This window comes from Pagrus major, chromosome 3 (genome assembly GCF_040436345.1).
Source record: "Pagrus major chromosome 3, Pma_NU_1.0".
Classification (NCBI taxonomy): Eukaryota; Metazoa; Chordata; class Actinopteri; order Spariformes; family Sparidae; genus Pagrus; species Pagrus major.
This window is the reverse complement of record NC_133217.1, coordinates 2,278,224-2,305,601: the sequence shown is the minus strand read 5'-3', so window position 1 is coordinate 2,305,601 and position 27,378 is coordinate 2,278,224. Positions and strand designations below refer to the sequence as shown.

Here is a 27,378-nt window from a genome sequence, read left to right as displayed (position 1 = left end):
GGAGCTGCTCAAGACTGCAAAACATTTAAAACCATTGCAGTAAATGTTGAGACGCTGCAGACAGACATTTTCTCAGTTTGAGGTCTCGATGATTTCAAACTGATATAAAACCTCAACATTTTAATTTCACGTCACAGATTTATCACAACTTTAAATTTGTGTCGACAGTCGTTTGACCCAAAATTCAAACACCTGCTGCCATTTTTCTGAACATCAGAATGATTGTTTTAAAATAAAAAATTGACATTAACTTACATTAAACACTCGACTCACCACATCGTGCACCAGTCAACTTGTTCCTGAGCTGTGCGGCTGAATAACGGCCAAAATATGACGACGTCACAGTGAGTTTAACCTTTGACCTTTAGTCATCACTTCATCATTTTAACCTTTTAGACATTTGTGTAAAAATGTTTTCTCATAATCTTCATGTGAAATGTGTTTAGTGAGGTCACAGTGACCTTTGACCCCTCACGTCATGGTGGACTTTTGTTCTGAATTTGAAGAGATTCCCTCACAGCACTCGAGAGACCTCGTTCACGAGAACGGGACAGACAACCCGATAACGTAATACGTTTGGCCACGGCCATCGGCCATTTTTAAATCCATTACAGTTAAATGTTCAGACAGCTGCAGACGGACCAGCGAGCACAAAACATTCATTTAAACTTTGGGAAAAAAGCTTTTTCTCTCTGTGAAGTCAGTTTGATGGTTGTTGCATAAAAGCACACGCACAGATTCTTCTGGATAAACTCAGTAACAAAATCAGTGATTAAACGACCTCATGATTTTAGTTTCACACATTTATCAAAGCTTCGTTTCAAAATTGACGCCATTTTTCCGAATGTTAGAATGTTTAAAAAGAAAAACAAACATAAAATGAATCGTTAATCACTGAACGACTAAATCAAAACCTTTAAAAACAAAACAACAACAAAAAAACAGAAAATTTCTTTATAGTTTTCACCCCTGAGCCTTTCAGTCCGGTTGAATCAGACTCTGGACCAAAACAACTTCACTACGACCTTTGAGAGGATGTGATCTGGACCCAAATTAACTCTGGACCGGCTCGTTTGTGGAGGTAACGTGATCTGATACAACTACAGGTGTACTGAAGCCAGGTGTGCTTTGCATTCTGGGATGCCGGAGAGCACGCAAACAGTTGGCAGTAGTAGCAGCTAGCGGGTGTAAAGCAGTGTAGTTTTTGTGAGTGCATTCGACCGACTTCCTGTATTTACGTTCTTGTTCCCGCCTCAGACACACGTGACCAATAAGCGGCGTGAACGCTCTCGTGTGTTTTGACGCCGTCGTCGCCGACCTTCTGCCCAACGGACCACAAACAACTTCTTTTATTACATTTTTTTATTTAGGTCCCAAAAAACCATCATAATAACATTATATCAATAATATTAATACAGAAATTGAAAAAAAAGGAGGAAAAAAAATAAAATAAAATAGCTTTTCTGTCCACAGCCTCAAACTTGGGTTATCGGGGGGGGGAAAGGATTCGATCCTCCAGAAAAACTCTGTAAAGTCTGTTTTTAGGGGGGGGAAGTGAAGTGGGCGTGGCTTCAAGCTGGAGCGCGCTGTCCGTTATTTCTGCTGTGCACCAATCAGGAATGTCGAGGTGAGGCAGGGGGTGGTTTTCGAGGTAAAGAGCAGAGTTTCAGTCTACTGCTGCGACATCTGGAGGAGGAGAACGGAGACAAGAACGTTAGAAACACGTTTTTAAATAATCATTTATTTATTTATTATTAAACTCTTAACTTATCGACTGACGATCGATAGCTTCAGCTCCGTACCTGTTGTGTCTGTGCCTGTGTCTGTGTCTCGGGTCCTCGGCTCGCCAGCCGGCTCAGGATGTTCCTCTCAGACATCTGGAGTCGCACGGCAACCGGCGGTATCCGGGCGATGGTTGCCGGGAGGCGGGTGACGTCCGCCTTCATGTCGCTCAGCAGCTCCTCCAACTGCTTCAACACTGAGAGAGAAGAAGAAGAAAAACAGATGAGGAGCTGAAGTCACGACAGATTCATGGTTTATGTTTGTTTTACGCTACATTTTATTTTCTAAAGCGATTTATTTCCTTTCTTCACGTTAGATTTTTACCTCCAGGTTTCATACTCTGATCTCAGTGTGACGACAGATTTCACAACCTAAAGTTCACATTATTTGCGAACGTAGTAACATTATTTTAAAGGACAAGCTGAGGTACGTATATATTCTCAACAGAACATAGAAACTAGAAGAAAAATGTGTTTTTGAATAACGATTAAAAAGCTGTAATAAACGAGACCAAAACATACAAAAAACTTTATAAAATAGTCGCCGCTTATCAAATTAAAAGCATCTCTAAAAGCCTTCAAAACAACCTGGATGCTAAGATGCTAAGATGCTAACAGGAAGTCATAACTTAAACCAGAGCCTTGATCACAGCGGCCGACAGCGTGTCCGTGTCTCACCTTTGTGCAGGACGGCGTTGGCCGGTTTGTTGCCGGACATGGACTCCTTGCTGAGGTGCTGGTGGGACTCGGCCAGACACTCCACCTCGCTGAAGCGGGTGTTGAGGGCCATGGAGGGGTGGGAGGGGTCCTCCGACATGTTGAGGTAGGCGGCGCGACGCAGCTGCTCCTCGATCACAAGCGCCTGCTCCAACAGCTGGAGGAGGAGGAGGGAGAGCGTCAGCATCACCGGAAAAACAACTTTATCATCAGTAAACATCCGAGTCTGCACTGGATTCTTGTTTACCAGACGTATAAAGATAATTGTAAAGTGTCAGTAGGATTTATATTATATTAATTCTGAACATCGGAGTCTCCTCGCTGTCTTTGTTCTGTGATATACGGCTTCATTTACCAAAAATCAGAGACGACGTCACCGGTCAAAGTCCGTCATCCTTCACTATCGTGTCAACAACAGGGATCGACTGATGTGGTTTTACAGGACCGACATGGACACAGATTATTAGTAACGAAGGAGACCAATAACTGATATCTGGAGCCGATATACTTTGAATTAAAAATAAAGTTTTGGTTATTCTAAAATTAGATTTTCATAAGCGCCGATAAACAGGAACACTGCAGAAAATCGGCCCTGATAAAACAGAAAATACAGAATATTGGGCTCAATAAAATGGAAAAATGCAGAATATCAGCGCAGACAATCAGCCATAACGAGTCTGTCCCTAGTAAACATGACATCATTAGGTCATTTATCGCCCTTCGTTTTGCAGTTGTGACAGGCTGATGTTCTGCAGGAAGGCTGTGAGCTTCAGCAGAACTTTTAAGATGAAGTTAATTCATCTTAGATTTTATGTTGTTTCTCCCTCATGTCATCGTCTCCTGCTTGAAGAGGAAACCGATCGCTGTATTTACAGCGGAAGAGCTTCACTTGTTGAGAGGTCAGATAAAATCGATACGCTTGTACAAATCTCAAAGAAAACAGAAATATGCGCCGATACAAATGAGTCCCCTGAGATAAGTCAGAAAAATACAGTCCTGGTGCTAAAGAGCCAAGTTATTTTCATTGATGTCTCAAAATGTATTATTGACTCCTTGATTCCTGTGATTATAACCCTTAAATCAACATGAATGAACATGTAAAGAGCTGCAATGACAGAAGAAGTGCCAGGAAGACACAAACTAATGCGGAGACTAAAATCTGGTGACTTAATGTGAATGCTTTCTCTTCCCATCTGTATCATAGAAAGGTAACGCATACCACTGGAAAGTAGACTATAAGTAGATAAAGTGTTGAACACTCTGGCTCGCACATTTTTTGAATTATTTACTGACGTTTCGGCTCTCAAGTCTTCAAGAAGGTTGCTGATTTTGAATCCGAACAGTTGAAACGTCATCAAATCAAACAGAAAACACGGAGCCAGAGGAGCTTGTGGCGTTTCCATCTGTACCTTGAACCTCCTGGCGAGGAACTTGTTCTTGATCTCCAGGAAGTTCCCTCGGTTCATCTCTCCTTTAAAGGGCTCGTTGAGGATGGCGAACTTCACGTCGTTCTGGATGTCCTGCCAGCGAGCGTAACCGTGTCTGAAGAGAGCAGCGGGTTAAGAGGAACAACTTCTCTGAGCGGACAAAGACTCATCGAAAACAACAATCCTCCGTTTACACCCCTTAATTCTCCTCATGGAGAGCAGCGAGCCAATCACAGGCGGTATAAAAGGATACTGTATGATGCCAGCCAGCAGCCAGTAGTCATGGCGACGGTGCCAGATCTCATTGGTCTTCTTGGTGACGGTGGCGGCGCGCTCCTCGTTCTGCCACAAGGAGTGAAGCTCTGAGAGAGAGAGAAGAGAAAGACGTCCATTATTACATGAAAACGAATTTAAACTACCTGTGTGTGTGTGTGTGTGTGTGTGTGTGTGTGTGTGTGTGTACCTGTGAATCCTCCGTCAGCGATGTTGAACATGAACCTGGTCTTCGCCTTCTTCTTCTCCTCACTGGCAGCTCCGGCGGCGGCGGCGGCAGCGGGAGGAGCGGCGGTGGCAGCGGCGGCCGACGCTGCGCTCTCTTTGCTGCTGTCTCCGTTCTGCAGTTTGGTCGCCTCCTCCGTCTTCGGCGCCTCCTTCTCCTCCTTCAGATCTGCTGCAGGAGGTGAAAGGAGACACGATTAACGGCCAGGCGACAGAGTGCGAAGACAGGAGAGAATAAACCTTGTTATTGAGTTTGGTACCTTTCTTTTCGTCAGCGGGAGGCGTGGTGTCCATCTTTTCTGTCTTTTCTTCTTTCTTTTCTTCTGCTACAAAAAGAGGGAAACATGAAGAAGAAATATTAAAAGAAAATAAAGACAGACAAGATTTTAAAGATCATAACAGACTCATAAAAAAAAAAGAAGACAATATCACTTTTAACGGCGACTTTTGCAGATTACAGCCCGACACAAAAGTCCACTGCAGTCGAGTTTGTGTCAGAGATGTGTCAATGTGAGTCATTTTAAAAGTGAAGGTAAAAGATGAAGGTTCGGAGGACTGTGACTCGACACTGCAGACGTTTGAATCACAGCTTCAGTCTCAGTTTCAGAACCGATACACCTCCATACAGTGTCGATTATTGCTTTAACTGTTCTGTTGTGGCTGTGAGCGTTTCTGTTCTGAGTAATTTAAATGTCATCACATCTTCAAAACCTTTATTCCACTGGTTTTGGTTCTGGTCATTGGTGTTTATATCTTCAGTAGCTTCTCTGACTAAGTGCTGTGCACCGTGAGGAAGTTGTTAACCTTCGTCTTGTGAAAATAAAAATGGAAAATATTGACTGATAACAGGCGATAAAAACAGTTTTAGAGTTTTACCTTTGACTTCGGGGTCTTCAGGTTTGACCTCTGACCCCTCCGTCTTGGCCTCTGCAGGTGACTTGGTCTCCTCTCCTCCCTCTGGACTCTTCTTCTCGCCCTCCGCCTCCTTCTCCTTCTCTTTCTCCTTCTCTCCCTCCTTCTCTTTGACGCTCTCCGTTTCTCCGTTGCTCGGTTTGTCCGTCTCCATCGGCTCTTCTCCGTTCTTCTTGTCTTCCTGCTCCGCCGGTGGACTCTTCTCGTCGTCATCTGGGATGGCGATCACCTGGAGGGCAAAGTCAGTTTTTTTAATTAACACGTTCAGAGTCTAAAGATCCTACTTTTATTCACGTCACATGAACACATCGTGTCTTTACCTCGTTGCTGGTCTTTGCCAGCTCTTTGCCGTTCTTCTCCGGCTCGCCCTCCTTCTTCACCTCCTTCTCTGCCTCTTCAGTCTTTGTTGAGTCGTCAACTGCAAAGAAACACGTTCATTCATCATGTTGTTTTAATGTGGTTTGTGAAGATCGTCTCGTGCACTCAGACCTGAGCAGTGTGTGTGTTTGTGTGTGTATGTGTTACCTGGAGCGGGTGTGTTGGGCTGTGTGTCGGCGGGGGTGCCGGTGGACGGGGTTTTTCCGGGGGAGTCCGGCTGAGCGGCGGCCTTCTTGCTCTCCTCCAGCTCGGCCATCCAGGGCATCGACCACTGACCGTTCACGTGCTCGAACTCCTGGACCTGGAAAACACGAAGAAGACGTGGTCAGTGAACACAACACTGCTGTCAGAAAGGGTCAAAACTCTAATAATTCGTCAGGTCTTTTACCGCCATCGCTGCTTTCTTTGTTATTCTACCAACAAAAGTTTGAGTTAAGACAAAGCAGAAGCTGCCGTTTGTTACCTTCTTGCGAATAAGCGACATGACACCGATACGGGTGAGGACGTGTTGCCGTGACAACCCTTCTCTGGGGACGCCGTCTGCGAAGGTCTCGGCTCCGTCGGCTCCGGGCTCACAGAGGTGACGCATGAACAGAGAGACGTAGGCCCTGAAAGAGAGACAAGAGTTGATGAAGGACACGTGAGACGAGGAAAAACATACGAGAGGTACTGAAATAATACAAGAAGAGAATTAAAGGTTTATTTCATCTAATATCAGTGAAGGAACTCTGATGTCCTGATATTTAAGAAAGTCCAACCACTTGTTTTCAGCGTTCGATCGATCATATTTTGTTTCTTACTTGAACTCTTTCTCAGATTTCCCTCGCAGGTCTCGGACCAGCCACTGGGTGGTGAAGGCATCCTGGGGAGGCATCCCATAACGCATCACTGCGTTCAGGAAGGCCTTCCTCTGCCGAGAGTTGAAACCCAACACCTGGGAGACAGCAAGCGTCGGACTTCACAAACAGAAACCAAACAGCACAACACATCTGACCCATGACAACCCAGTGGATTTTTAAACAAACGGTCCCGGCTGGTGTTGAGCTGCTCACCTCGATGTTGCCTCCCACCCTGGCCAGCAGGGGGGGCAGCGGTTTGTCTTTGTCGTTCCTCAGGCCCTTCCTGTTCGGCCTGCGAGAGTTGGCTGCAGAGAGGAAGACAGATGGTGATTACACAGATAATAAGCGATGCTCTGCAGGGAGGCAAGTGAGCTGCATCAATTATATCTTTATTTCTTGTGTATAAACGTGACGAAGCTGCTGCCTCGTCTTTATCTGGACATTTTAGTTCTTGTTCATTGTATTTGCCCTATTTTCAGATGTTTTATGGTTTTAGAACAAGTGAGGGACAGCTTGAAATCAGTATTGTCTAGTGGTCTATACGGTGGTTCTTACCTTCTGTTCGCTCATCAAAGTCCTCGTCTCCCTCCTCAGACGCCACAGAGTAATCTGACTGGCCATCAGACTGGTCATCCTGCCAATCAGCTGTGAGAGAAAAAAAAAACCCCGGAAACAAACGATGAATGTCCTCCAGCAGAGAAAGTGTTTACAACACGATGAAGCATAAATTGATCTCCACAAGTCCAACATCCACAAACACCACGAAGAGAGAGAAAATTTCCAAAATTGGACGGCAAATATCACCTCTCCTCGTACCTCTGTCTTCTTGCGAGCCGTCGTTGTAATTGACCTGCTTTCGGATACGTTTGCCTTTGCCGAGGTTGCGAGCGAGATCTTCCTGCTGCTGCTCGTAGTGGTGACGCAGCAGCTTCTCCCAGTAGTCTGGATCCACGCTCTCCTCCTGCTTGATGATCTCCCGCTGAACCTCCTCCTCCTGAGCCGAGGGAAAGAAAGAGTCAGAGGGTGAAGAAGAACAGCGTGACTACTGAGACCAGTTGAGTAAGCGAAGCAGACATCATTATTACATGAAGAAATGTCAGTTTTACACTCTGGGAAGTCAGGAAGCTGTTGCACATCCTCACATAAGGGTTGCAACGTCCTCAAAAGTCTCGTCATAGTTGACAACTAATTGTTGCTGTGCTTCACATCTGGATCCACTCACCTCCTCCTCCTCGTCTTTGACCACATACTGAGCCACCTTGAAGGAGCTCAGGTACTCGTTCATGCTCTGCAGCTCCGTGTCGTCCGTGGCGTCCTGGTTCCTGTCCAGCAGACGGTCGATGGCCTTGTCGTCGTAGTGAATGATGCTGCTGTCCTCCTCCTTGTTCTCACCTGAAAACACACGCCGGTTAACACAAGTCGTTTCTCGGCGTCTTCGTGCAGCAGTGAACAGCGCATCGGTGCCGTTTCTTACGTTCTGACATCTCGTCCTTGAAGAGCTGCTCCGTTCCAAACTTGAGGATGTCGTCCAGTTCTTGTTTGGACATGGAGCCCGTCTTGGATCCGAGACCGGGTCGGACCACCAGGTGAGTCAGCATCATCTTTTTCTTGGCAACCTGGACAGAAGAACACAAGAAAATGTATTTATCACAGACTGCTTTCACTTTTTTTATCTAAAACTGTTTGTTAAATGTAGCTCCGGGCAGATGTTTGTAGGGTTTTGACCCGGTCGTGCAAATAAAATAAGAATTTTCCAAACTTTCAAGACTTTGTATGAAGCCTGATTGTTCCTCTTTGCTGGTCATAAAAATAGTTGCCAGACTGAAACGTCTTTTAAGCAACACTTGCTCGACAGATACGTGTTGCTCCTGTCCTCCTTACCTGAGTAATCCTCTCCTCCACTGAGGCCTTGGTGACGAAGCGGTAGATCATCACCTTCTTGTTCTGACCGATACGATGAGCTCTGCTGAAGGCCTGGACGCAGAGGAAGGAAGATGAGTCATGAACAGAGGAAATAAGATCTTTACAACATCAGCTGAACTTTTCAACAAGCTCAAAAGTAGATGTTTCAATGGTGTCGGAGTAATCCTGCTGTACCTGGATGTCGTTGTGGGGGTTCCAGTCAGAGTCGTAGATGATGACGGTGTCGGCGGTGGCCAGGTTGATACCCAGACCTCCGGCCCTCGTTGACAGCAGGAAAGCAAACTGCTGAGCACCAGGAGCTGAGGGAGAGAAGAGAGGAAAGAACGGTCACTTTACAGAACGTTTTAATCACCAGCTTCCATGAAAGTTTAATGATTGTACATAGCCATTTAAACACTATTGACGAATCAAGTTTACATTGTGAAATTAAAAGTTGAAGTTGAAAAGAAAGGGAGATGAAAAGGAAAGTAGGACTCAAAGACGGAGGATGAAAGGTGGAGTTTGTGCTCTCCGTCTCACCGTTGAAGCGATCGATAGCTTCCTGTCTCATCCCTCCTGTGATGCCTCCGTCAATCCTCTCGTATTTGTAGCCCTCGTTCTCCAGGAAGTCCTCGAGCAAGTCCAACATCTTCGTCATCTGCAGCAAAACACACAGAAGAGACGGTTTGTTAGGAAACACTGAGATTTCTGGATTTCTCTTGCTGCAGCTCAAACTGGAAATGCTTCAAACTCTTTTGTAAGTTTTCTGGAGTTTGGTCGGATATTTTTTATGAGTCGTCTCTCACCTGAGAGAAGACGAGCACTCTGTGTCCTCCCTCCTTCAGCTTCCTCATCATCTTCTGCAGTAACAGCAGTTTCCCAGCAGCCTTTGTGAGAGCGCTGCCGTCGTACATCCCGTTGGGCATCTTTGGAGCTTCCTGTTTGGGGCGAACAATCAAAAACATTTAGGTTTGTAGACTCTCTTCCTCTGCAGTAATTTAACACTTCCTTTAATACAATAATTAGAGATCTTCTTTAACATAATTCTTCAAAAGTGCCTTGAAATAAAATCTAAACTTTAACATTTCACCAAAACAAATGATCTGATGTTCGTGTCTTACAATAGCAGCCGCGGGGAAGAGGTAGGGGTGGTTGCAGCATTTCTTGAGGTCCATGACGACGTTGAGCAGAGACACCTGGTTTCCTCCTCCTTTCGTGTTCAGAGCCTCAAAGTTTTTCGTCAGGATAAATTTGTAGTACTTCCTGCAAAAGGACGACAACAAACGTTTACCCTTTTCTTTATCCACTGTACCATTCTCAAACTACACGGCTTTAATCTCGAGGCACCGTCGCCTTCATTCCCTCCTCCTGACTCACTTCTGCATGGGGCTGAGCTCCACTCTGACGATGAGCTCGGTCTTGGAGGGCATGTGTTTGAAGACGTCGGCCTTCAGCCTCCTGAGCATGTGCGGACCCAGCATGTCGTGCAGCTTCTTGATCTGGTCCTCCTTCGCGATGTCGGCGAACTCCTCCAAGAAGATCTCCAGTTTACTGCGAACAGAGAGGACGACACGACACGGACAGGTGAGTTACTGTCAGGTGGGATCTTCGCACTGCTGATTGACAACCGTGATTTTGTTTTGTATTACGGTTGCTTCGACTGCTGAAATCATTCTGGGTTTTAAACACAGATGTTCTCCTACCTGAACCTCTCAGGTGTGAGGAAGTTGAGCAGGTGGAAAAGCTCCTCCAGGTTGTTCTGCAGAGGAGTTCCAGTCAGCAGCAGTTTGTGCTGCAGAGGGTAGTTGTTCAATACCCGGAAAAACTACAAAACAGCAGAAACAAAGAAAAACATGTTAACAGGAGCTTCAGTTAAACTTTAGTAACAGCAGACTGCAGAGAATTTCAATCCAGACGTGTTATGATACTTTTGTTACAGCTGAAAACTCATGCTGATTCTTGATGAAGTGAACCTAGGTGTGTGTGTATATGTGTGTCTGTACCTTTGACTGGTTGTTCTTCAGTCTGTGGGCCTCGTCCACCACCAGGCAGGCCCAGTCTATGGAGCCCAGGATCGCCATGTCGATGGTGATCAGCTCGTAGGAGGTCAGCAGGACGTGGAACTTGATCGACGAATCTTTCTGTTGGATGAAATCAACATAAAAACGAGTTAAAGCAAGTTTAAACCCACTTCATTCTGTCGCTCAACTCATCTGGGACTTATTTTTTTTCTGTCCCGCCTCCTCTCACCTTCATCCTGGACGCCTTCTTCCCTCCTCGGATGGCGTTGTCCTCGAAGGAGAACTCGTTCTCTCTGATGACGGCTCTGCTGTCTTTGTCTCCGACGTACGTCACCACGTACATGTCGGGCGCCCACATCTCAAACTCTCTCTCCCAGTTGATGATGGTGGAGAGCGGGGCGCTGACCAGGAACGGCCCCTTGGAGTGGCCCTGAGGGGGGAGACAGGAAGTCAGTTCAACACGTCCTACAGATCAGACAGTTGTTTGACTTGCAACTGGAAGTTTTGCATGGACCGCATTATGCAAGTTAGCATCACTGTCACAAGACAAATTACTCTAAATTGAATTCTTTTGTGAGTTTCATCTTGCGGCTGACTCAGACCTTCGAGGCACCAAATTATGATCCCAGGAGATTTAAAAGCAATTTTTCCTTGTTTTCAAAACGATGTCAAATTAAATTAGGAGAGCAGAACTTTACAAATGAAAAGTACGAAACATCAGCACCCGTAAAAATCACAATAAGAATTTGCAGTTAAATATTTATGGCTCCAAACAGACTTTAAGACCTAATAAATACTTGTCATAAATGCTAACTAAACTTCAAGCAAAGCTGTCAAACATTTTCTGGTTCCAGCGTCTTAAATGTGAGTATTTACTGCTTTTCGTTCTCATTTCTGACAGCAAATGAAGAGTTTGGGGGTTTTGGACTGTTGGTTGGACAAAAGAAGCAATCTGAATACGTCACTTTGTGGACGATTAATAATGAAAACAATCGTTATATGCAGCCCCGCTAATTAGGATTAATAGGAATTAATCAGACCACTGTCTTCTTGGCTAATTTTGGTCTAGTTTTTGCAAATAAAAGACTGAACCTGTTGACAAACATCCTGCTACAGCTGCTGTCTCATGAACGCCACACCTCCCCCGGCTCTGAGCTTCTCTACATCTAAGAAATGTTTATATAACAAAACATATCGTTAAGAGGGATCAATTAGTACCAGTGGTTTAAAAATAAGTCATCAAATTAGGTTTAAAAACAGGGACAGAGCTCCTGCTGCTCTGGCAGGAAGTGTATTCTGGCCTCCCGCCTTTAGGTGGCAGCAGCTGCACACATGTCTGGTGTGTGAATGTTTACTGTCTGAGATCGAACTTAATGTCGTCAGATTTCACCTGACTAATACAAAATGGCTGAATGGCTGCCAGCCAATGGGATGACGGCTATCTAAAGACAGTCACAGGCAGGGAGGCTCGGCCAAAACTCATGAAAACAGATCAAATTAATTAGTTGTAAACTAATAATGAAACTAATTTAATAATGATCATGAAGAGGACAAACTTCAAAGTCAAAACAACTTTCTGTGCTGAGCTCCTGTTTCAAACAAACCAGTTCAGAAGAAGCAGTTCACCACAAAACCAGTGTACACAGTTTCAGTGTGTGTGGCCTCAGAGGGAGTGTAACACACACATCTACACAACAGACACACAGTATCTCACAGCACACACCTCTTTATAGAGCGAGTACAGGAAGACGGCGGTCTGCACCGTCTTTCCCAGACCCATCTCGTCGGCCAGGATGGTGTCGGTGCCCTGAGCCCAGGAGAAGCGCAGCCAGTTGAGACCCTCCAGCTGGTAGGGATGCAGCGTCCCGCCCGTGCTGTCCAGGTACTCCGGCTGACGCTCGAACTTTATCGTCGGCTGGGAGGAGAAAAGAGACGGGACAGAAACTGAGTCACATGAAGACGAGACTCTTGAAGCTTTTATCATTTTAATTGTTACAATAAATGCAGCTGCAAACTGTCACTTTATTTATTTAATGCTCGCTAATTTTGAAGCACGGAGACAAACAAATGTGACAACACAATTTAATTAAAATACTAGAAGATTTTTCTTTACATGAGTGATTGCGTAGATGAAAATGATGCCCAAAATCAAGCATATTGTCAGTGTTATATTCCAATTCCAGCATCTTCCTAACCTTGAAAAACACGACCGTTTAAGATTAATTCCTTTTTGAACTTTCAAGACTTTTTTACGAACCCTGAAAATAGAGAAATCATGAAGATCTTAAAACTAAAACGGACAATTTATTGCACAGCGGCCAATTATATCATTATTCATTCAGCTTTTAATCCAATCAACATCAGCAAGGAATGGAAAAGGTCAAAATAAGCAAAACTAGAGAGGAATACTGTAAATATTAGTCTTAAAAGAATATATTGCATATAGTTGAATATACGGTCAGTCGGCTCCTTCTCAGCCACAACTGCACGGAAACGGTTCATGAAATCTGAAGTGAGAGTTGTCAAAATTTGTATTTTTACTCATGTGGGCTTGTTTTCAAATTGCATTCCCTCTATTGAAACAACACAATCATGGCTAGAAGTAGGGAGAACCCAAAAATAACAACTGACAGTTAAAATGTCAGAAATCATTGAAAAGGGAAGCTGAATTTCTTTCCTAAAACATTTGACAAAAATTGACAAGAAAGGAATCTGCAGATACACAAACAACATTTTTTGACGCACCAACAAATGTTACCACTACTGAAGGAAAGCAGGTTCCACATGCTACACACACTGAACTATTTACATTTTTACAACCTCTGACAACCTCTCTGGTCGTCTCTTATCTGCTCTCTGCAAACACCCTGCAGTTCAGTGAAGTTTTCTCAGTCGTTCAAAGTTTCTAAGTTGCACTGAGGAGCGCAGAATTTAACATTTCTAACAGGACCTGCTTCCTGCAAACGGTTTATTTTTGGCAACGTTTTAAATTAAACTTGTAAAAATAATGTTATTCATTCCATTATATCAGTGATGGAGGTGTTCGTCACAGATAATTTGTTCAAGGACGGTCGAAATGTAAAAATCTGACGATCATTTCTGTATTTATAGTTTCTGGTGATAAATGGTAACTTTCTTAAAAGAAAACATGTTTGGGGTTAACAGAGTTTAACGGTCTCGGTGATTAATTATGTGAATGAATATAATCCTATTTTTGCTCAGTAAACAAGTGTAAGAGCTGCAAACCGATCCAGCAGAAATGTCTTCAGTTTTGGTTTTAAAGGGAGAGTTTCTCCGTCTTCTGAACTTGACTATCGTTCAAACCAGGAATGGTTCAGTTCTGGTCTGAATCCTGAGTTTTGGACATCTGTGGTTGCAGCTTTTTCCTCAGTAACTCTCAGTAAATCTTTACTCACGTCGACCACGGGGTTCTCAGGAGGTCTGTCGGGCCGCTTCACTCGTCCTTTCACCTTGATCTTCTTCCCTGGTTTCCCCTCCTCTCCCATCATCAGCTCTCTGAAACAAACACACACACAGTCAGTAAAGCAGGAAGTGTTGTGTGTGAGTGTGTTTCTGTATCACGCAGCAGATTAAACGTCTCTATCTCACCTGTGGTTCCAGTACTGCACCTTGAAGACGTCAAACTCCTGAAAGTCCATGTCCTCGGACTCCCAGGTGGCCTGGTCGTACTGCAGCTCTCTCCACTTGATCAGGTAGTGCACGTTGTTCTTCCTGTCCACGCTGAGAAACACAGCAGAGACGGAAACATTCACTTTTTGTTTGATTTGACTGAAAGATGCTGCTAAACTTAATGTTATGACTAGTTTATATCACTTGATTTCTTAAAGACTCTAATCATTGTTGACAGATATTGAGATTGCAATGAGTCACGATTTTAATGGGAAGGATGATGTGATTTTTGCGACCAAACAAGCATCTCTGCAGCACCACAGAGCTTCGTTTATCTCGGTATTTTGCGCCACATGTTACTTTTATCAGAAAAACTGCAGCTCCAGCAAGTTTGGATATCACATCCGACCTTGGAGGGATTTCAACTTCAGAGTGCTTGTAGATTCTTACAAAGAGGGAAAGGCCAAACTCAAGAGACCATCCTCGTTAAATAAAAGGTTGAATAAATAATGCAATTAAAGAAATTTTATATAATTAGATTAGATTATTACATATAATTAGATTGAGTGGTGCATCTTCTCAAGGGAACATCTTACAAGCAGAGAGACTTTCAATATTATGAATAGAAGTAACGAAGAACATTTCATGAAGAGAGGAGACGTTTTATTCTGATACACCTCCTCTGCAGTGACCTGAATATATATACTTCATATAAATGCGGCGATGTCTTTTTAAAGAATGTACTGTTAATTAAAAAACTTTGCTTCTTCTAACAGGTAAAGTTGGAGCATCAAAACTTATTTGTAAGATGTGTGTGTGTGTGTGTGTGTGTGCCGACCTGTGGTTGAGGATGCGGTGGATCATCAGCCACTCCATCTTGATTCCAAAGCGGAGGTATTGCTCCTCCAGCTGTGCGTACATGGGGTCCTTGTTCTTCCTCTTGACGCTCTTGTCCTCCTCTCCCTCGCCGAAGTCGATGGGCGGCGGGTCGTCCATGTCGTTCTTCCTCTGGTAGTTTCTGAACATCACCTGACAGTGGAGCTCGAGCTGGACGGACGAAAGAGCGAAGATGTTAAAGGAGAAAGTCGACTTATGAAGTAAAACAGTTTATTTCTCATTTCTCTGCGTACTCCACACACACCTGGAGCTCTGTGACCCAGGAGCAGTGCCAGTACGACATGTTGGACCACTTGACGAAGAACTCCCTCTCCGGCCGCCCTGCCAGCGGGGCGGGATCGGGGGCGTCGGCTGCAAGGTCTGGAGGGCGAGGGACAGGTGTGGGAGCAGGAGCATCGCCCCACCGCCAGGTCAGGATCTTCTGGGTCTTCCCCTTCATGGGGGGACACTGCAGGGGAACAAAAGAAATATTAGAACAATGTTTTTCTTTCCATCTCATCCCTTCTAAAAAAACTATAACACTTCCAGCTCACCGTGCAGCGGGGGCAGATCCACTCTCCGTTGGGGATCTCAGGTAGCGGCGGGTTGAGGCAGTGGATGTGGTAGGACGAGGGGCACGAGTCACAGCAGAGGAGCTCTCCTCCATCTTTACACACCCTGCAGAACTCCATGTGGTGGTCGTCCTCCTCCATCTCTCCAGTCTCGCCGTTGTCCTCCTCGGCCTCTGAGCCCTCCTCCCTGGCTTCCCACTGGATGCCCTCCTTCTCCTGGAATCAGGAGGAATAATTCAGGTTTTATACTTCCACTGTTGCTCCTGTTCAACTAAACTGACCTGCGTTTAATGTGTGAGTGTTATAATTTAAGATTGTGTGTGTGTTACTTACACAGTGCGGGCAGCTCCAGGTGCCCTCGGGGGCCTTCTCCATGTCGGGGTCCAGGCAGACCATGTGGTACGCTCTGGGACAGGTGTCACACAGGATGATCTCTCCACCCTGCTGACAAACCTCACAGTAGTCCTGGTGGTCCGTCTCATAGCCGTCCCCCTCCTCTGCTTCTGGTTGCAACAGAAAACACTTTGACCAAAACGCCTCCTGACATTTTCACATTAAACTGAAACACAGGATGTGTGATATGTGCTCAGATCCAGGCTCGGCATTTGTGACATTCTGCTGCTGCGTGTTTATGTTGTTTTGTCGGAGGAAAACCCACTCGCTGACTCATTTTTTCCCCTCAACAACAGCAACACCAACAGCTTCAGCGGGAGGTTTTCACAGGGAAAATATAAATATTAGTTTTGGCGGGTGAAACTGATCTCTACTGCTAATTTCTCAATATTTCCTAAGAGTTTTTACATTTTTTCAGCAAAGTCTTAGCATTTCTCAAGAATGTGTTTGACTTTTTGGAAACGAACTAAACGTGTGTGTCTCGGCTGGTTTCAGGAGCTAAATGTTCAGCAGCTAACCCGAACCTTTCACCTCAGATCCTCAGAGAAGAAACAAAACATCACGACAGTTAGAAGGACTCTGAATCAGCTGTGTATTGGCTCCATGTGGACTTAGCGGCCTCTTCCAGTTGCCGATTTAAATTCACCGGTGACGCATCCAAACAGCACTTCGGTCTTGTGACAGCAGCTCCAGGGGATGCGTCAGTCAGCAACGACCAAGATGTCGTCCTTCTAAATATACCCAACTGTGCTGACTCAGTCACAGTGACTAATGTGTGTGTGTTTGTATGTGTGTGCATACACCTCCTCATGTTGTTGTTCGTTCTTAAGACGTTTAAGGCTTCACCCTGCATGCAGTTATTACCATTCACCGCTGTTTGCTTAACCTACAATCTGCAGGCTTTATCTGAGGCCGTTCACAGAGCATGCAGAGCTCTGACTCAGTGATCGGTTCAACTCCCGGAGTTTACACAACAGCTACTGTGAATTCAAGTTAAGGAATTAAACAAGAGGAACAGAAGTAAAATTGACTTTGAGAGGCTAAAAGGGTGTCAGACGTACCTTTCTTTTTCTTGGGTTTGCTCTTGGACGGCTTCTTTTTGCTGCGGCTGCTGCGGCTGTTGGATCCCTCTGAGACTGAGACGCTGTTCATGCTGCCATCCTCGAAATCACTGTCCACGTCAGGCTCATCCTCCTCGCTCTGTGCAACATGAGAGACAAACTCATTATATAAAAACTCAACTGTATGTAGACACACAAGCAATGCGTGCACAAGAAGAAATCGGACAGGAAAGACGGATCGTACCGATGAACGTTTCCGCTTGCTGTTGAAGCCTCCCAGTTTGATTTTAAGAGGAGCCACTTTCTTGGTCTTGGCGTTATTCTTCTTCTCTTGTGGTTTAGGTGTGGTCTTTGACTTCTTGCGGGCGTTGGGACCTGCCAACACAATAAAGAAAGGTGGGAGTTAGTCACGCACAGAGCCGAGGAGAAACAGAACAAAGAGCTGCCTTAAAAGCACAAACTAGGTGACTAACGAAACAATGGATACAAGGGACGGGGCTAAAACCAACACGTCTTTGACTGAAACTTATTTTCCAGATCAATCACATCGTTTATTGTTGATGTCAGAAAATCCGAGATGACGTCCTCAAATATCCTTTTTGTTCTCAATCATTACAATCCTTTTATCCTTCCAGTTGAACTATGAGTGATGTCTCCTCCTCACTGTACCTTTGCCTTCCTTTGTCTTAGCCTTGCGCAGCGGCGGTGCAGGGGGCTGCTGAGGCTCTGCTGGGGGCGCCGGCGCTGCAGCGGCCGGGGCGACCTCCGCCACCATGTTGTCGACGGCGGCCGGTACATTTGCGGTTGCCAGCGCTGCGTTGGCAGCAGCGGCTCCTCGCAGGGGGTTGTTGGTGCTGAACTCACGCCACTTGGCGCCCAGAACCATCATCATCTTGGACACGGCGATCTTGGGGTTCTTGGCTGCGATGAGGGGCCTGGAGGGAAGGAAGTCAAATTCAAATATGGTCCGAGTCAAGTTTTCAACATGTCTTTTGTTCTGCATGAATCAAACTGGGTTGCAGTGAATCTTTGATTTGATTTGACTCATTCGGTAGAAGTACCTCCAAATTGTGCTTACTTATATTCCATCTGTGGCGACTTTAAATTTTTCACATCAATAGTTTTATTTTTTACCACCAATGTATATCAGTGTATCAGTTAATCTCTATTGCAAATCTGTTTGTGTATCTACCTGACGAACTGGCTGAAGGCCTTGTAGTTGGTCAGAGAGCGGTAGTCTTCCTCGGTGAAGACGTGGTCGATATCCTCCATGCCCCAGTCATCGAGCAGCTGGGACGACGACTTGGGCTCCTACAGAAAACAAACAACAACAACAACCTTCATTAACATCAGAGTGACAAAAATATACAACAACGTCAAAAAAAGACTTACGGGTAGGGGTCGATACATCAATTAAATGATCAACAGAGCATCTCACTGAGTAGTCTGATAAGTCTGTTTCAACAAAGTTAGGTTGAAAAAAGCTACATGCAGGCTGAAACTTAACCTGAGGTTCTGTCAGGAGATGCAGCCATTTGAACCAACGGTGAGTAAGAAAAAGTACAAGTGATAGATTTACTTTGTTAAGTAGAGGAAAAGTCTGCTAGCTGCCAGGCTAATTTATGCAATGTGAAATGCCATCATTTGTTTCCCTGTATTTTTGTGTTGTTTTCTTCTTAATGGCCAGAAGCAGAATAGAAAGCGGGTGGTAAAAATCGGCATTTCAACCGCAGGTCCCTGATCTGAATCGAAAATGCGTCATGGCAGACTTTGAGATATCATATATTGCATCGTTGTGCAACGAATCAACATGATATTGTAATCAAACTTTTGATTTACACCCCTCCTCACGAGTAAAAACTTTACATATCAGACGGCAGCTGGAAGATCCAGTCGACGTCTTTAGAGAAAAAATAAACAACTTTCAGTGTCAGGATGTGAACACTGCATCGTCTGATGTCTCACAGCCACTTAAGTTAAGACTCATCAATACTAATCTGATCAATTTATTAGATAACCAGAATGTGGAGGAGAACCTGGTTTACAGACGAGCCCCAACATGTGTAAAGCTGTTCTGCTCATAATTCAATATGTGCTAATGAGACAAGACGCCTCAACGTTATTAGTCACAACAAACTTATGTGATGTAAGAAGCTCCTGCAGGATGATTACAGCTGATCACACTCTGAGTGACGAACACGCGAGAACAACTGTGAGCTTTTTGTTTTTTAAAAGTTTTCAAAAAGCTGTTGCTGCTGCGTCCTTGTACATCACAAAAGCCAAACCTTCAACCTCTCACAAAAACATCGTTTCCCCTCCCTGCGCGTCAGCAGCAGCCATTATTTTACCCACAATAAACTGAATTATTGTGCCACAGGTGCTGACGTTATCTGCCCTAAACACGACAACTTCATTTGGAATTGATGGTGATTTTTTGTTAATTCAGAAATGATGATGACATTTGCGTGGTCATGAGGTTTAAGTGGCCGGTGAAGAGGATCTGAAATTAGAAAACGGATGCTGAAAAAAAATAAGTCCATTAGGATTTACCTGCCTGACTGACCACTTAGTTTTTAAAAAGATAATTGCACTGAATGGTTTGGTTAATTTGTGAGTGCATTAACCACCACATGAGATTGCGGTAAGTGATTTAAGTCATTTGTCAAGTTTAGTTTCATGTGATTGGTGATTGAAAGTTTTGACGTCACTTTTCGTCAGTGAAAACATGTAAACATCCTGTCAGGCTACAGGAAACTGACAGAAATGTCAAATGTGTTGTTCAATAGAGTAAATGATGAATTAAAATAATATAGATATGTTTAATATTAATGAAACACATTAGTTGGAGGCTTAAAAAGTTTTCTAAACTCTGTCCAAGCTGTCAAACTTTCATTTCTTATATGACTAAAGGCTTAAACTTGGGCTGCAACTAACGATTATTATAATTAATGATGCATCTTTATAGATTTATATGAGAACAAAAAGTCACAATGTTCCCGATCATTATTCTCTCCAGATTGCTTGTTTTGTACGACTAATAGTTAAAAACCAAAAACATTCAGGTTACCATCACAGAAAGACAAAGAAAAGCAGCAAAACCACAAAATATAAAAGAGGTATATTTGCTAGAAAAATTATTTTAACAATTAAATTAATTGTCAAAATGGATGCTTTGGAGCTGTAATGATTAGTCGTTTAACTGATTAGTGGATTGAAAGAAATTAGCTGCCAGTTTTTTGGATAATTGACGAATTGTTGAAGTAATTTTCAAGCAAAAATATCAAACGTTTGCTGGTTTGAGCTTCTTAAAAGTGAAAATTTGTTGCTTTTCTTTGTCATTTATGACGGTAAATTAAGAGTTTTTTGGACTGTTGGTTGGACAAAAGAAGCGACCTAAAGACGTCACTTTGGGAAACTGTGATGAGAATCTAGAATTTCATTTTTAATGTTTCAGACAAATCAAAAAATAATTTGCAGATGAATCGATAATGAAAATAATCGTATCTAGATGCCTACCATTATGATTATTTTGTCAATGGTAATGGTTAAAGTATTAATTTTAGTTCGGTAAACAGACTTCAGAGTGGTTTTCTTCTATAAACTGCTGATTTCCCTGAAAATATTTTACTTCTGGCCAATAAAAATTAATTTCTTGCTGATTGAAGTTTAAAAAAAAGGCCCTGAGCAGGTGAGCAGTAATTTCAGCCAGGTAAACTACACCTTCCTCTTCCAGCCTTTCACCAAAAAACGCTTCCCATCTCGTCGTCTTCCAGAACGCGCTGCAGAAAAAGGATTGAGGGCGGCGCAGCCGATGAATTAAAATGTGTTTATCTAACCAAAAAGAAAAAAGGGTCAAGAGCGCAGTGCAGAGCGGCGCTAGGCGGGGTTACCATGGTAACAGCATATATGCCTTACACACCCCCGTCCCAGACACACACACACACACACACTTACACATCCCAACACCACCCCTTGCATAAGTGTCATTAACTACAAGGCCCCCTATTGGCCGCCGGATTGTGAGTCCACCAGGCGCAGCTCTTTGTTTAAGCACCTCTCATATCACATAGACTCCATTACAGGTACACAGTCAATATGTGCTCGTCACGGAGCAAACAAAGGCTGCTACTAAAGTTATGTCCCCAAAAAAAGAAAGGAATTAACAGGACAACAAAGCTGCTGAACATTTTAGCCCAACAAAGGTCACAGTTTTAGTTCAATACCGCAGTCAAATGTTGTTTCTGCACACTTTAAAAAAGGGGTCATCACGGTGGTTTGGCACATTAACTACATCTTACATATACTTTACATAACAGTTAATTATTTAGCAGATGACGCTGCTGTGTCCTTTAAATTTGAATGCACTTTTTTACCTGTATATTTCATTTCTGTGTGTCGTGAACATCTATCAGCAGAGGCTTTAAACGTGCACAAGAGGTGTAATCCAGCAGTTTTCCTTGATTATTTAATATAGTGCAGACTTTTCAATTCAGCCTGTTCTTAAACACATTTACACCGACGTAAATGAAGTTTAAGAGTCTGCAGATTTGACTTTGTGTGATGAACAGGGACAAATGGCTATATGGGAACGATACAGAGGGCAGGGTTCGACATTTAGGATCGTCCTGGGCAAGTAAAGGGCCACGTACGGCAAGTTAATCTAGTGACCCCAATAATCTCGCTTCCTTTACATCTGTTGAGTGTGGCACCTGCACAGCGCACATGGAGAAAATGGCAGCGAGTATAGAAGTTTATGAGCTTAATACCAGCAAATGGTACAATTATCCTGGGAACAGGTTTAGCTGGATGGTGTTTGAGGGTATGGGCGAAACTCAAACTATTTATTGTGCGGTTTACCGCAAGTTTTAGAGCAAGGCGTCAACATAATTAACCAAACCACTCGTATTAGGGACAATTAAAAGTGTACTGAGGGCAGGTTTCTGACACACACATCACTGCTGAACCCTGAATGGTCAACGAAACATTCAGTGTGCATAATGTGTCCTGTGCACACTTGTAAGACTGGTATCTGAGATTATTTCCACACACAGAATCAAAGTTGAGCAGATTCAGTGTGCACGAGGGGAATCCCTTTTTTCACCCCACAATCTGAAATTAATCTTCCTCCTCCTCCTCCTCCTCATGTCCTAAAGCTCTCCTTTCAACTTCTGCTCCAGTTTTCTGAGGTTCACAGACTTTTCTGGCCAATGAAAAGGAATAAAACATCACAGATCTGTCCCTCAAACACCCTCCCCGGTTTTCCTCACCGAGCCATCGTCATCATCATCGTCCTCATCTTCCTCGGGCTCCGGTTCCTTCTTCCTGGAGGTGCTCCTTTCGGCGCCGGCGCTGCTCCTCTTCTTTTCTTTGCCGCTGCTCGCTCTCTTCTTCTTTTTGCGTCCCGGAGTGTAGTCGCTGCCCTCGCTGTCGGAGCGCTGGGCAGGGCCGCCGTCCTCGGCCTCCTCCACCGGGCCCATGTCCATGGGCTCCGGGGAGCTGATGGGAAGCTCCTGGAACAAGGAGAGCAAAGACATGTCAGCAGAAGAAGCTTTAGACTAAAACAGGTTTGAAATGCCAAACATGTTCTGCAAAACAAGCAAGCGAGTAAAAAGTTTTGTCTATTAACCATTAGCAGACGGGGTCAGGCCGTCTATTACAATCTTAACTACTCCCCAGCAAATTTGACCTTATCAGCTGTTTTGCCTGCATGAGAAGATTATCAAGCCTGCAGACAGTCATGCTTTTCACTGAGTGTGAAGCTTCATGAGTCGCGTCTGGCTTTGAGTTGTTTTATTCAAAGTTTTTATTCTTTTGATATTTATTCTACAGTTAAGCGACCACACACACACACACACACACACACACACAATGACCTGCATCCTCACCTCTCTGCGTGACCGCCTCTTGCTGCCTTTGCTCTCTTTGCTCTTCTTGGCCTTCTTCTTCTTCTTCACCTTCGGAGTCTCGGTCTCCGAGAGCTCCTCTTCCTCATCGTCTACAAAAATCGGGACCAGCGGAGACATTTCAGGTTTTAGACACACAGAGGAGAGACTGAATGTGCAAGTGTGATAACAATACTGAAGAAAGAGTCGTGACCATAGCGCGTACATCAGCAGACACTTGCATATCGGGCGGTAACCAAAACACGAGCGACACGGCGGTGAATTCTGAACGTGGCTTAGTTTGGTTACTTAATCCGTCGATCCAGCAGGTGAATAACTGAGTCACTGAGCAGCTTCTCTCGTGGATTTAAAAAGTTTAAGACCGAACCGTTTACCACGGCTTTGAATGAGTTTTCTCTCATGTCAAATGTATTTGTTAAGTTTGTCTTGTTGTGCTTTATTCTGTGTGCTTCTTATTCTTTTCATCTGTGTGCTTTTAGAGTTTTTGTTTTATTCTTTTTGCATTTTATTATTTTCATCATTTCCTCCCTGTGCTTTCATCTGTGTAATCTGTATGACAATTTGGGTATGAAATGTGATATATAAATAAATCTGCCTTGCCTTTCGCTCATCTATATTTTGGGTGAAGTACTACAAAATTCAAATTACTCATTGCATGATGTTACGGCTCAATCAGGAGGATTTTCCATTTAAAATTGCTTTTCACAGACTGTCTTCACTCTTTAAATCATCACTGAATATGTGAGGTATTGATTAACAGAGCTAATGTTGTAATTATCAGTATCAGGAGGCCAAATTTCCAACAAACTACTTTTTGGTTTCCAAGGAAAGAAGTTCTTACTGGAGCAGGATAATTACACCACTGTGAGGCTGCAACCACATCCACCTTGTGCCAAATGATATGAAAGTGGTCTGTGATTAAAGGAGGGCCTGAGAACCAGGACTAGTAGAGGACAAGCTAGTGGTCTGGGTTCCTAACCCATTTAACAAGTTGCCCCTAGGGGGGTGATTCGAATCAGTTTTGCTCTAGTGGTTAAAACTGTCGTTTACAGCTGATTAGTCATTATGATTTACTACACAGCGCTGCAGGCCTTCTGACGGAGGGGAGCACAGTCCAGTGTTGCATCAGTGGCTCGGCACTCAGATCCTATTAATGTAATTGACTATGGTAAAAAGTAAATGGCAAGCTGCCATGAAGACGCACCTGGTAAGGAAGACGCTTTAATGTGATGAGATTTTAGGTCATCTAAAGGAGACCGAGCTGTGCGTCTGCGGGTGGGCGGGCGGCTGCACAGCTGTAAACTCAAGCAGGTTTAAAAATCATCTTTTAACGCAGTACGACGACGTTTCTGACACGATGATGATTCTGTAGTTTCCCCAAAAGCCTCTTAAAAGGCTAAAATGATCTTCGTCCATAAACTTAAAGCAGATGTAGGATCATCTCAGCCAAAGTGAAACTGTGAGATGAGTTTCCAGAGACTTGACACTTCATTCAAGTCTCAGAACATTAACAGCTAAAAGAGTGACAGACACTATTAACAACACTACTAAAGGAAAACACTGTGTCATCTTAGCGTCAGCAGCACGGAGAAGACTTGCAATTAGAGCTGAAACAATTAAATTTAAGGCAACAGAAAATTAATCTGTGATTGTTCATATTATGTATAATGATTTAGGTTTTAAGCGATATCAATCACGTCCTGGTTTTAGCTTCTCCACTGAGAGATTTTGACACTTTTCTCAGTTTAAGTACTACTCAGTATTAGTCAGGGTTATTGGGACAGGGGTCAAATGAAAGTCAGGGAGCAGAAATATTCACGAAACACAAAATAAGTATTCAGATATGTCACAGAATAAACAATGAAGTGAAACACCAAAATATTCCTCACTAATTTTGAGTAGTTTAACATTCCTAATATAAATTTCCTTGCATCAGACAGTCGATGGATGATATTAGTGAGCTGTGATTGTGTTGTGTGTCTGTCCTGGGAGAGGATCCCTCCTCTGTGGCTCCTCCTGAGGTTTCTTACATCTTTTTTTTTACCTGTTAAAGGTATTTTTCTTCCAACATGTTGAGTTTTCCTCACTCGAATCGAAGGTCTAATAACGGAGGATGTCGCTTATCGTTCATATTTTAAAGCCGACTGAGGCGACGTGATTGAACCGATTTGATTTTGGCTTTTGTATCGTTGGCTTGGACAAAACAAAAACACCTGAAGACATCTCGCAAAAGGACTCTAATCATTAATTTCTGACAATTTATGCAGCAAATATGCAGTTATGAAATATAAAATCATTAACTGCAGCTCAAACCAAGTTCACAGGCATTTTTCTGGAGTCTGATATCGTAACAGGACAGAAAACAAACATGAAATATAATGTCACGGCTAACAAATCCAATTAAAGTGCCTGTTCAGGGGAACAATAACCTGCATTCACACCCAAAAATGTCCCCCGTTTTCTACACTTTTCGGTATTTTTCTGCTCCCGTTCGCACAACGGTTTGTTTACACGGCATCACCTGTCAGAACTGGGACGAACTGGGCTGTTCTGGACGGGTAAAACCCAGTTTCTGGTCGGGGTTTTTTAGCCCTCGCAGCTAACTTGTAGGACTATTTGTTCTCAATGGTTCCAACGTGCTCGTCGGAATCACACAAACTGTAAACAAATGCGTGCTTCGGTCCGCGCGAGCCCGAGCGATCGATAAGCTCGATTAATTGATCGGATGAAACGCGTAGCTGAGATGTGTGGATGTATTTCAGCTACGCGGTATTATTTGCACTTTTTTTTCTCCCCCCCCCCCCCCACACACACACTCAAACCGGCCATGAGGAAGGGGGAGAGCCGCTGCACGTCATCCGCCAGCTCCCTCCGCTAACTGGCTGCCTCCATCTTGTCATCGACACGTAAAGAAGACACCGGTAGCTGGCTAACGTTAGGCCCCGGGAAACATGCCGGTCGGTCGGCGTGACTTCGCCACAATACATCCATCGGCCACACCGCTTCTGGTTGTGGTTTAGGTAAAAAAAAAAAAAAAAAAAAGTGGGTGTTTTTTTTTTATATATATATAAAAAAGATACCGAACAGCAGTGCAAGTGTTTTTTTTTGTGCTAAATGTTGCCGCTAACGTTAGCTAGCCGGTAGTTAGCAGCGTTGACTTAGCGGGCGCTTTGCTAACGAAACATGATTGATGTGAATGTCAGAAAACATCTGCTCATGCTAGCCCCTGCGAGCGGCGTGAACATTAGCAATGTTCAGCTAACAAATGAGCCTTGTCTTACCGTGCATCAACCGGTCGTCCGCGGCTCCATAGTCGTCTCTGTCGTCCTCGCTTCCAGACATAGCGGACGAGCAAGAAAACTTTCTATTTAGTTAGCTTAGCAGTTTAGCTAACTAAATAAAAAAGTTATTCGTTTGTGGGGGGTAATCCAGAGTTCTGACCCGGTCTTGAGTCGGTCCAAGTCGTGTAATTAGGAGAGGGGCAGCCGGGCCAGGTTTCGACAAGGGAAATAAGAACAAAAAAAGAAAAAGAAAACGGAAGTGAATATTTAGCAGCAAACAGCATTCAAACACACAGCAACCCGGTGAGACACCGAGCCGCCTCGACACTCACCGCATGGACGATGAATCTTAACTTTATCTGCCTGTTATTAAGTTGGACGGCTCGCAAAGATTAGCAGCCCTACGCTCGCCTCCGTCTCTGCGTTCAGCTGACATGCCATCTTGCCCACTATCGTTAGTTTCCGTGCCATTAGCATGCGTGCTAGCCGAGCTTGACCGGCGGCCAGGTTCAGATTTGAGCCGCTCACACACACACACACAAAAAAACACACATTATCTGGCGTTAATCGTGAAAATATCTGCGCTAACCACCCGGCATCCGAGGCCATCTCTCCCCCTCCCCTCCTCCCCGGACCACCTCGAGTAAATTAACAAACAATGAAAGAAACTGGAGGATACTCACAACTTGAGATTCACCCAAAAAAAAAACAAAAAAAAACCCCCAAACAAACAAAAAAAAAACAAAAAAAACACCAGTAACTCCAGGCTCACTTTGTCTAGCAGGCAACACTTGGAGGCTGTTTGTTGTTTTAAGCTAACGGTATACATACAATTTAAATATATTTCCGTGTTTTTGTGGCAGCGTGTGCGCACGACGACGCCGTCTCCTCTTTCTCTCCCTCGCACACTACACACACCCCGCGCGCGCGTCCACACACACACACAAAGAGATCAGGGGGCAGGCATCCCATAATATCCCCCCCTCATACAGAGACACACACACACACACACACACACTCACTCACACTTCAGTCACCCCTCCCCCACTCTGCATAGTTACCTTGCAACGTACAGACCATAATAGTCAACTCACCCCTCCCTCTCCTACAGTCTCTTCCCCATTCCTCCATGCACCCCCCCCCCCCCCCCCTTGCACCTCCACCCCCTCCCTTAGCAACCGGGGTTA

At 44.2% G+C, this 27,378-nt stretch overlaps 1 protein-coding gene across 7 annotated transcripts; it reads right to left on the bottom strand.

The window, feature by feature from the left end:
* Nucleotides 1-1,344: 1,344 nt before the first annotated feature.
* chd4a (chromodomain helicase DNA binding protein 4a) lies at nucleotides 1,345-26,338 on the bottom strand. Of its 7 annotated transcripts, none has more exons than XM_073462837.1 (40): nucleotides 26,192-26,338; nucleotides 22,893-23,002; nucleotides 22,275-22,517; nucleotides 18,200-18,318; nucleotides 17,677-17,942; nucleotides 17,252-17,382; nucleotides 17,008-17,146; nucleotides 15,887-16,056; nucleotides 15,536-15,769; nucleotides 15,247-15,450; nucleotides 14,944-15,152; nucleotides 14,085-14,216; nucleotides 13,892-13,991; nucleotides 12,199-12,390; nucleotides 10,705-10,905; nucleotides 10,458-10,595; nucleotides 10,158-10,279; nucleotides 9,832-10,005; nucleotides 9,576-9,717; nucleotides 9,261-9,392; nucleotides 8,995-9,112; nucleotides 8,650-8,774; nucleotides 8,434-8,526; nucleotides 8,027-8,168; nucleotides 7,775-7,944; nucleotides 7,357-7,546; nucleotides 7,108-7,197; nucleotides 6,766-6,857; nucleotides 6,514-6,647; nucleotides 6,177-6,321; nucleotides 5,861-6,014; nucleotides 5,656-5,753; nucleotides 5,300-5,564; nucleotides 4,684-4,749; nucleotides 4,389-4,595; nucleotides 4,179-4,287; nucleotides 3,908-4,040; nucleotides 2,460-2,655; nucleotides 1,803-1,978; nucleotides 1,345-1,686 (listed from the first exon to the last, which is right to left on the bottom strand). In XM_073462837.1, the coding sequence occupies exons 1-40, from the start codon at nucleotides 26,250-26,252 to the stop codon at nucleotides 1,672-1,674; spliced, it is 5,937 nt and encodes a 1,978-aa protein (XP_073318938.1). In that variant the 5' UTR covers nucleotides 26,253-26,338; the 3' UTR covers nucleotides 1,345-1,671. The 7 variants fall into 7 exon arrangements, with proteins under 7 accessions (XP_073318938.1, XP_073318940.1, XP_073318941.1 ...); XM_073462839.1 differs by having other exon boundaries at nucleotides 4,389-4,592; XM_073462840.1 differs by having other exon boundaries at nucleotides 7,369-7,546.
* Nucleotides 26,339-27,378: the final 1,040 nt, after the last annotated feature.

Excerpts from the sequence above, each read along its gene's own strand:
- chd4a (XM_073462837.1), bottom strand. The coding sequence starts at position 26,252 with ATGTCTGGAAGCGAGGACGACAGAGACGACTATGGAGCCGCGGACGAC. Across the intron at positions 23,003-26,191 it reads GGACGACCGGTTGATGCACG|ACGATGAGGAAGAGGAGCTC; the intron begins GTAAGACAAGGC and ends CGATTTTTGTAG. Across the intron at positions 9,718-9,831 it reads GAGCTCAGCCCCATGCAGAA|GAAGTACTACAAATTTATCC; the intron begins GTGAGTCAGGAG and ends GTCCTTTTGCAG.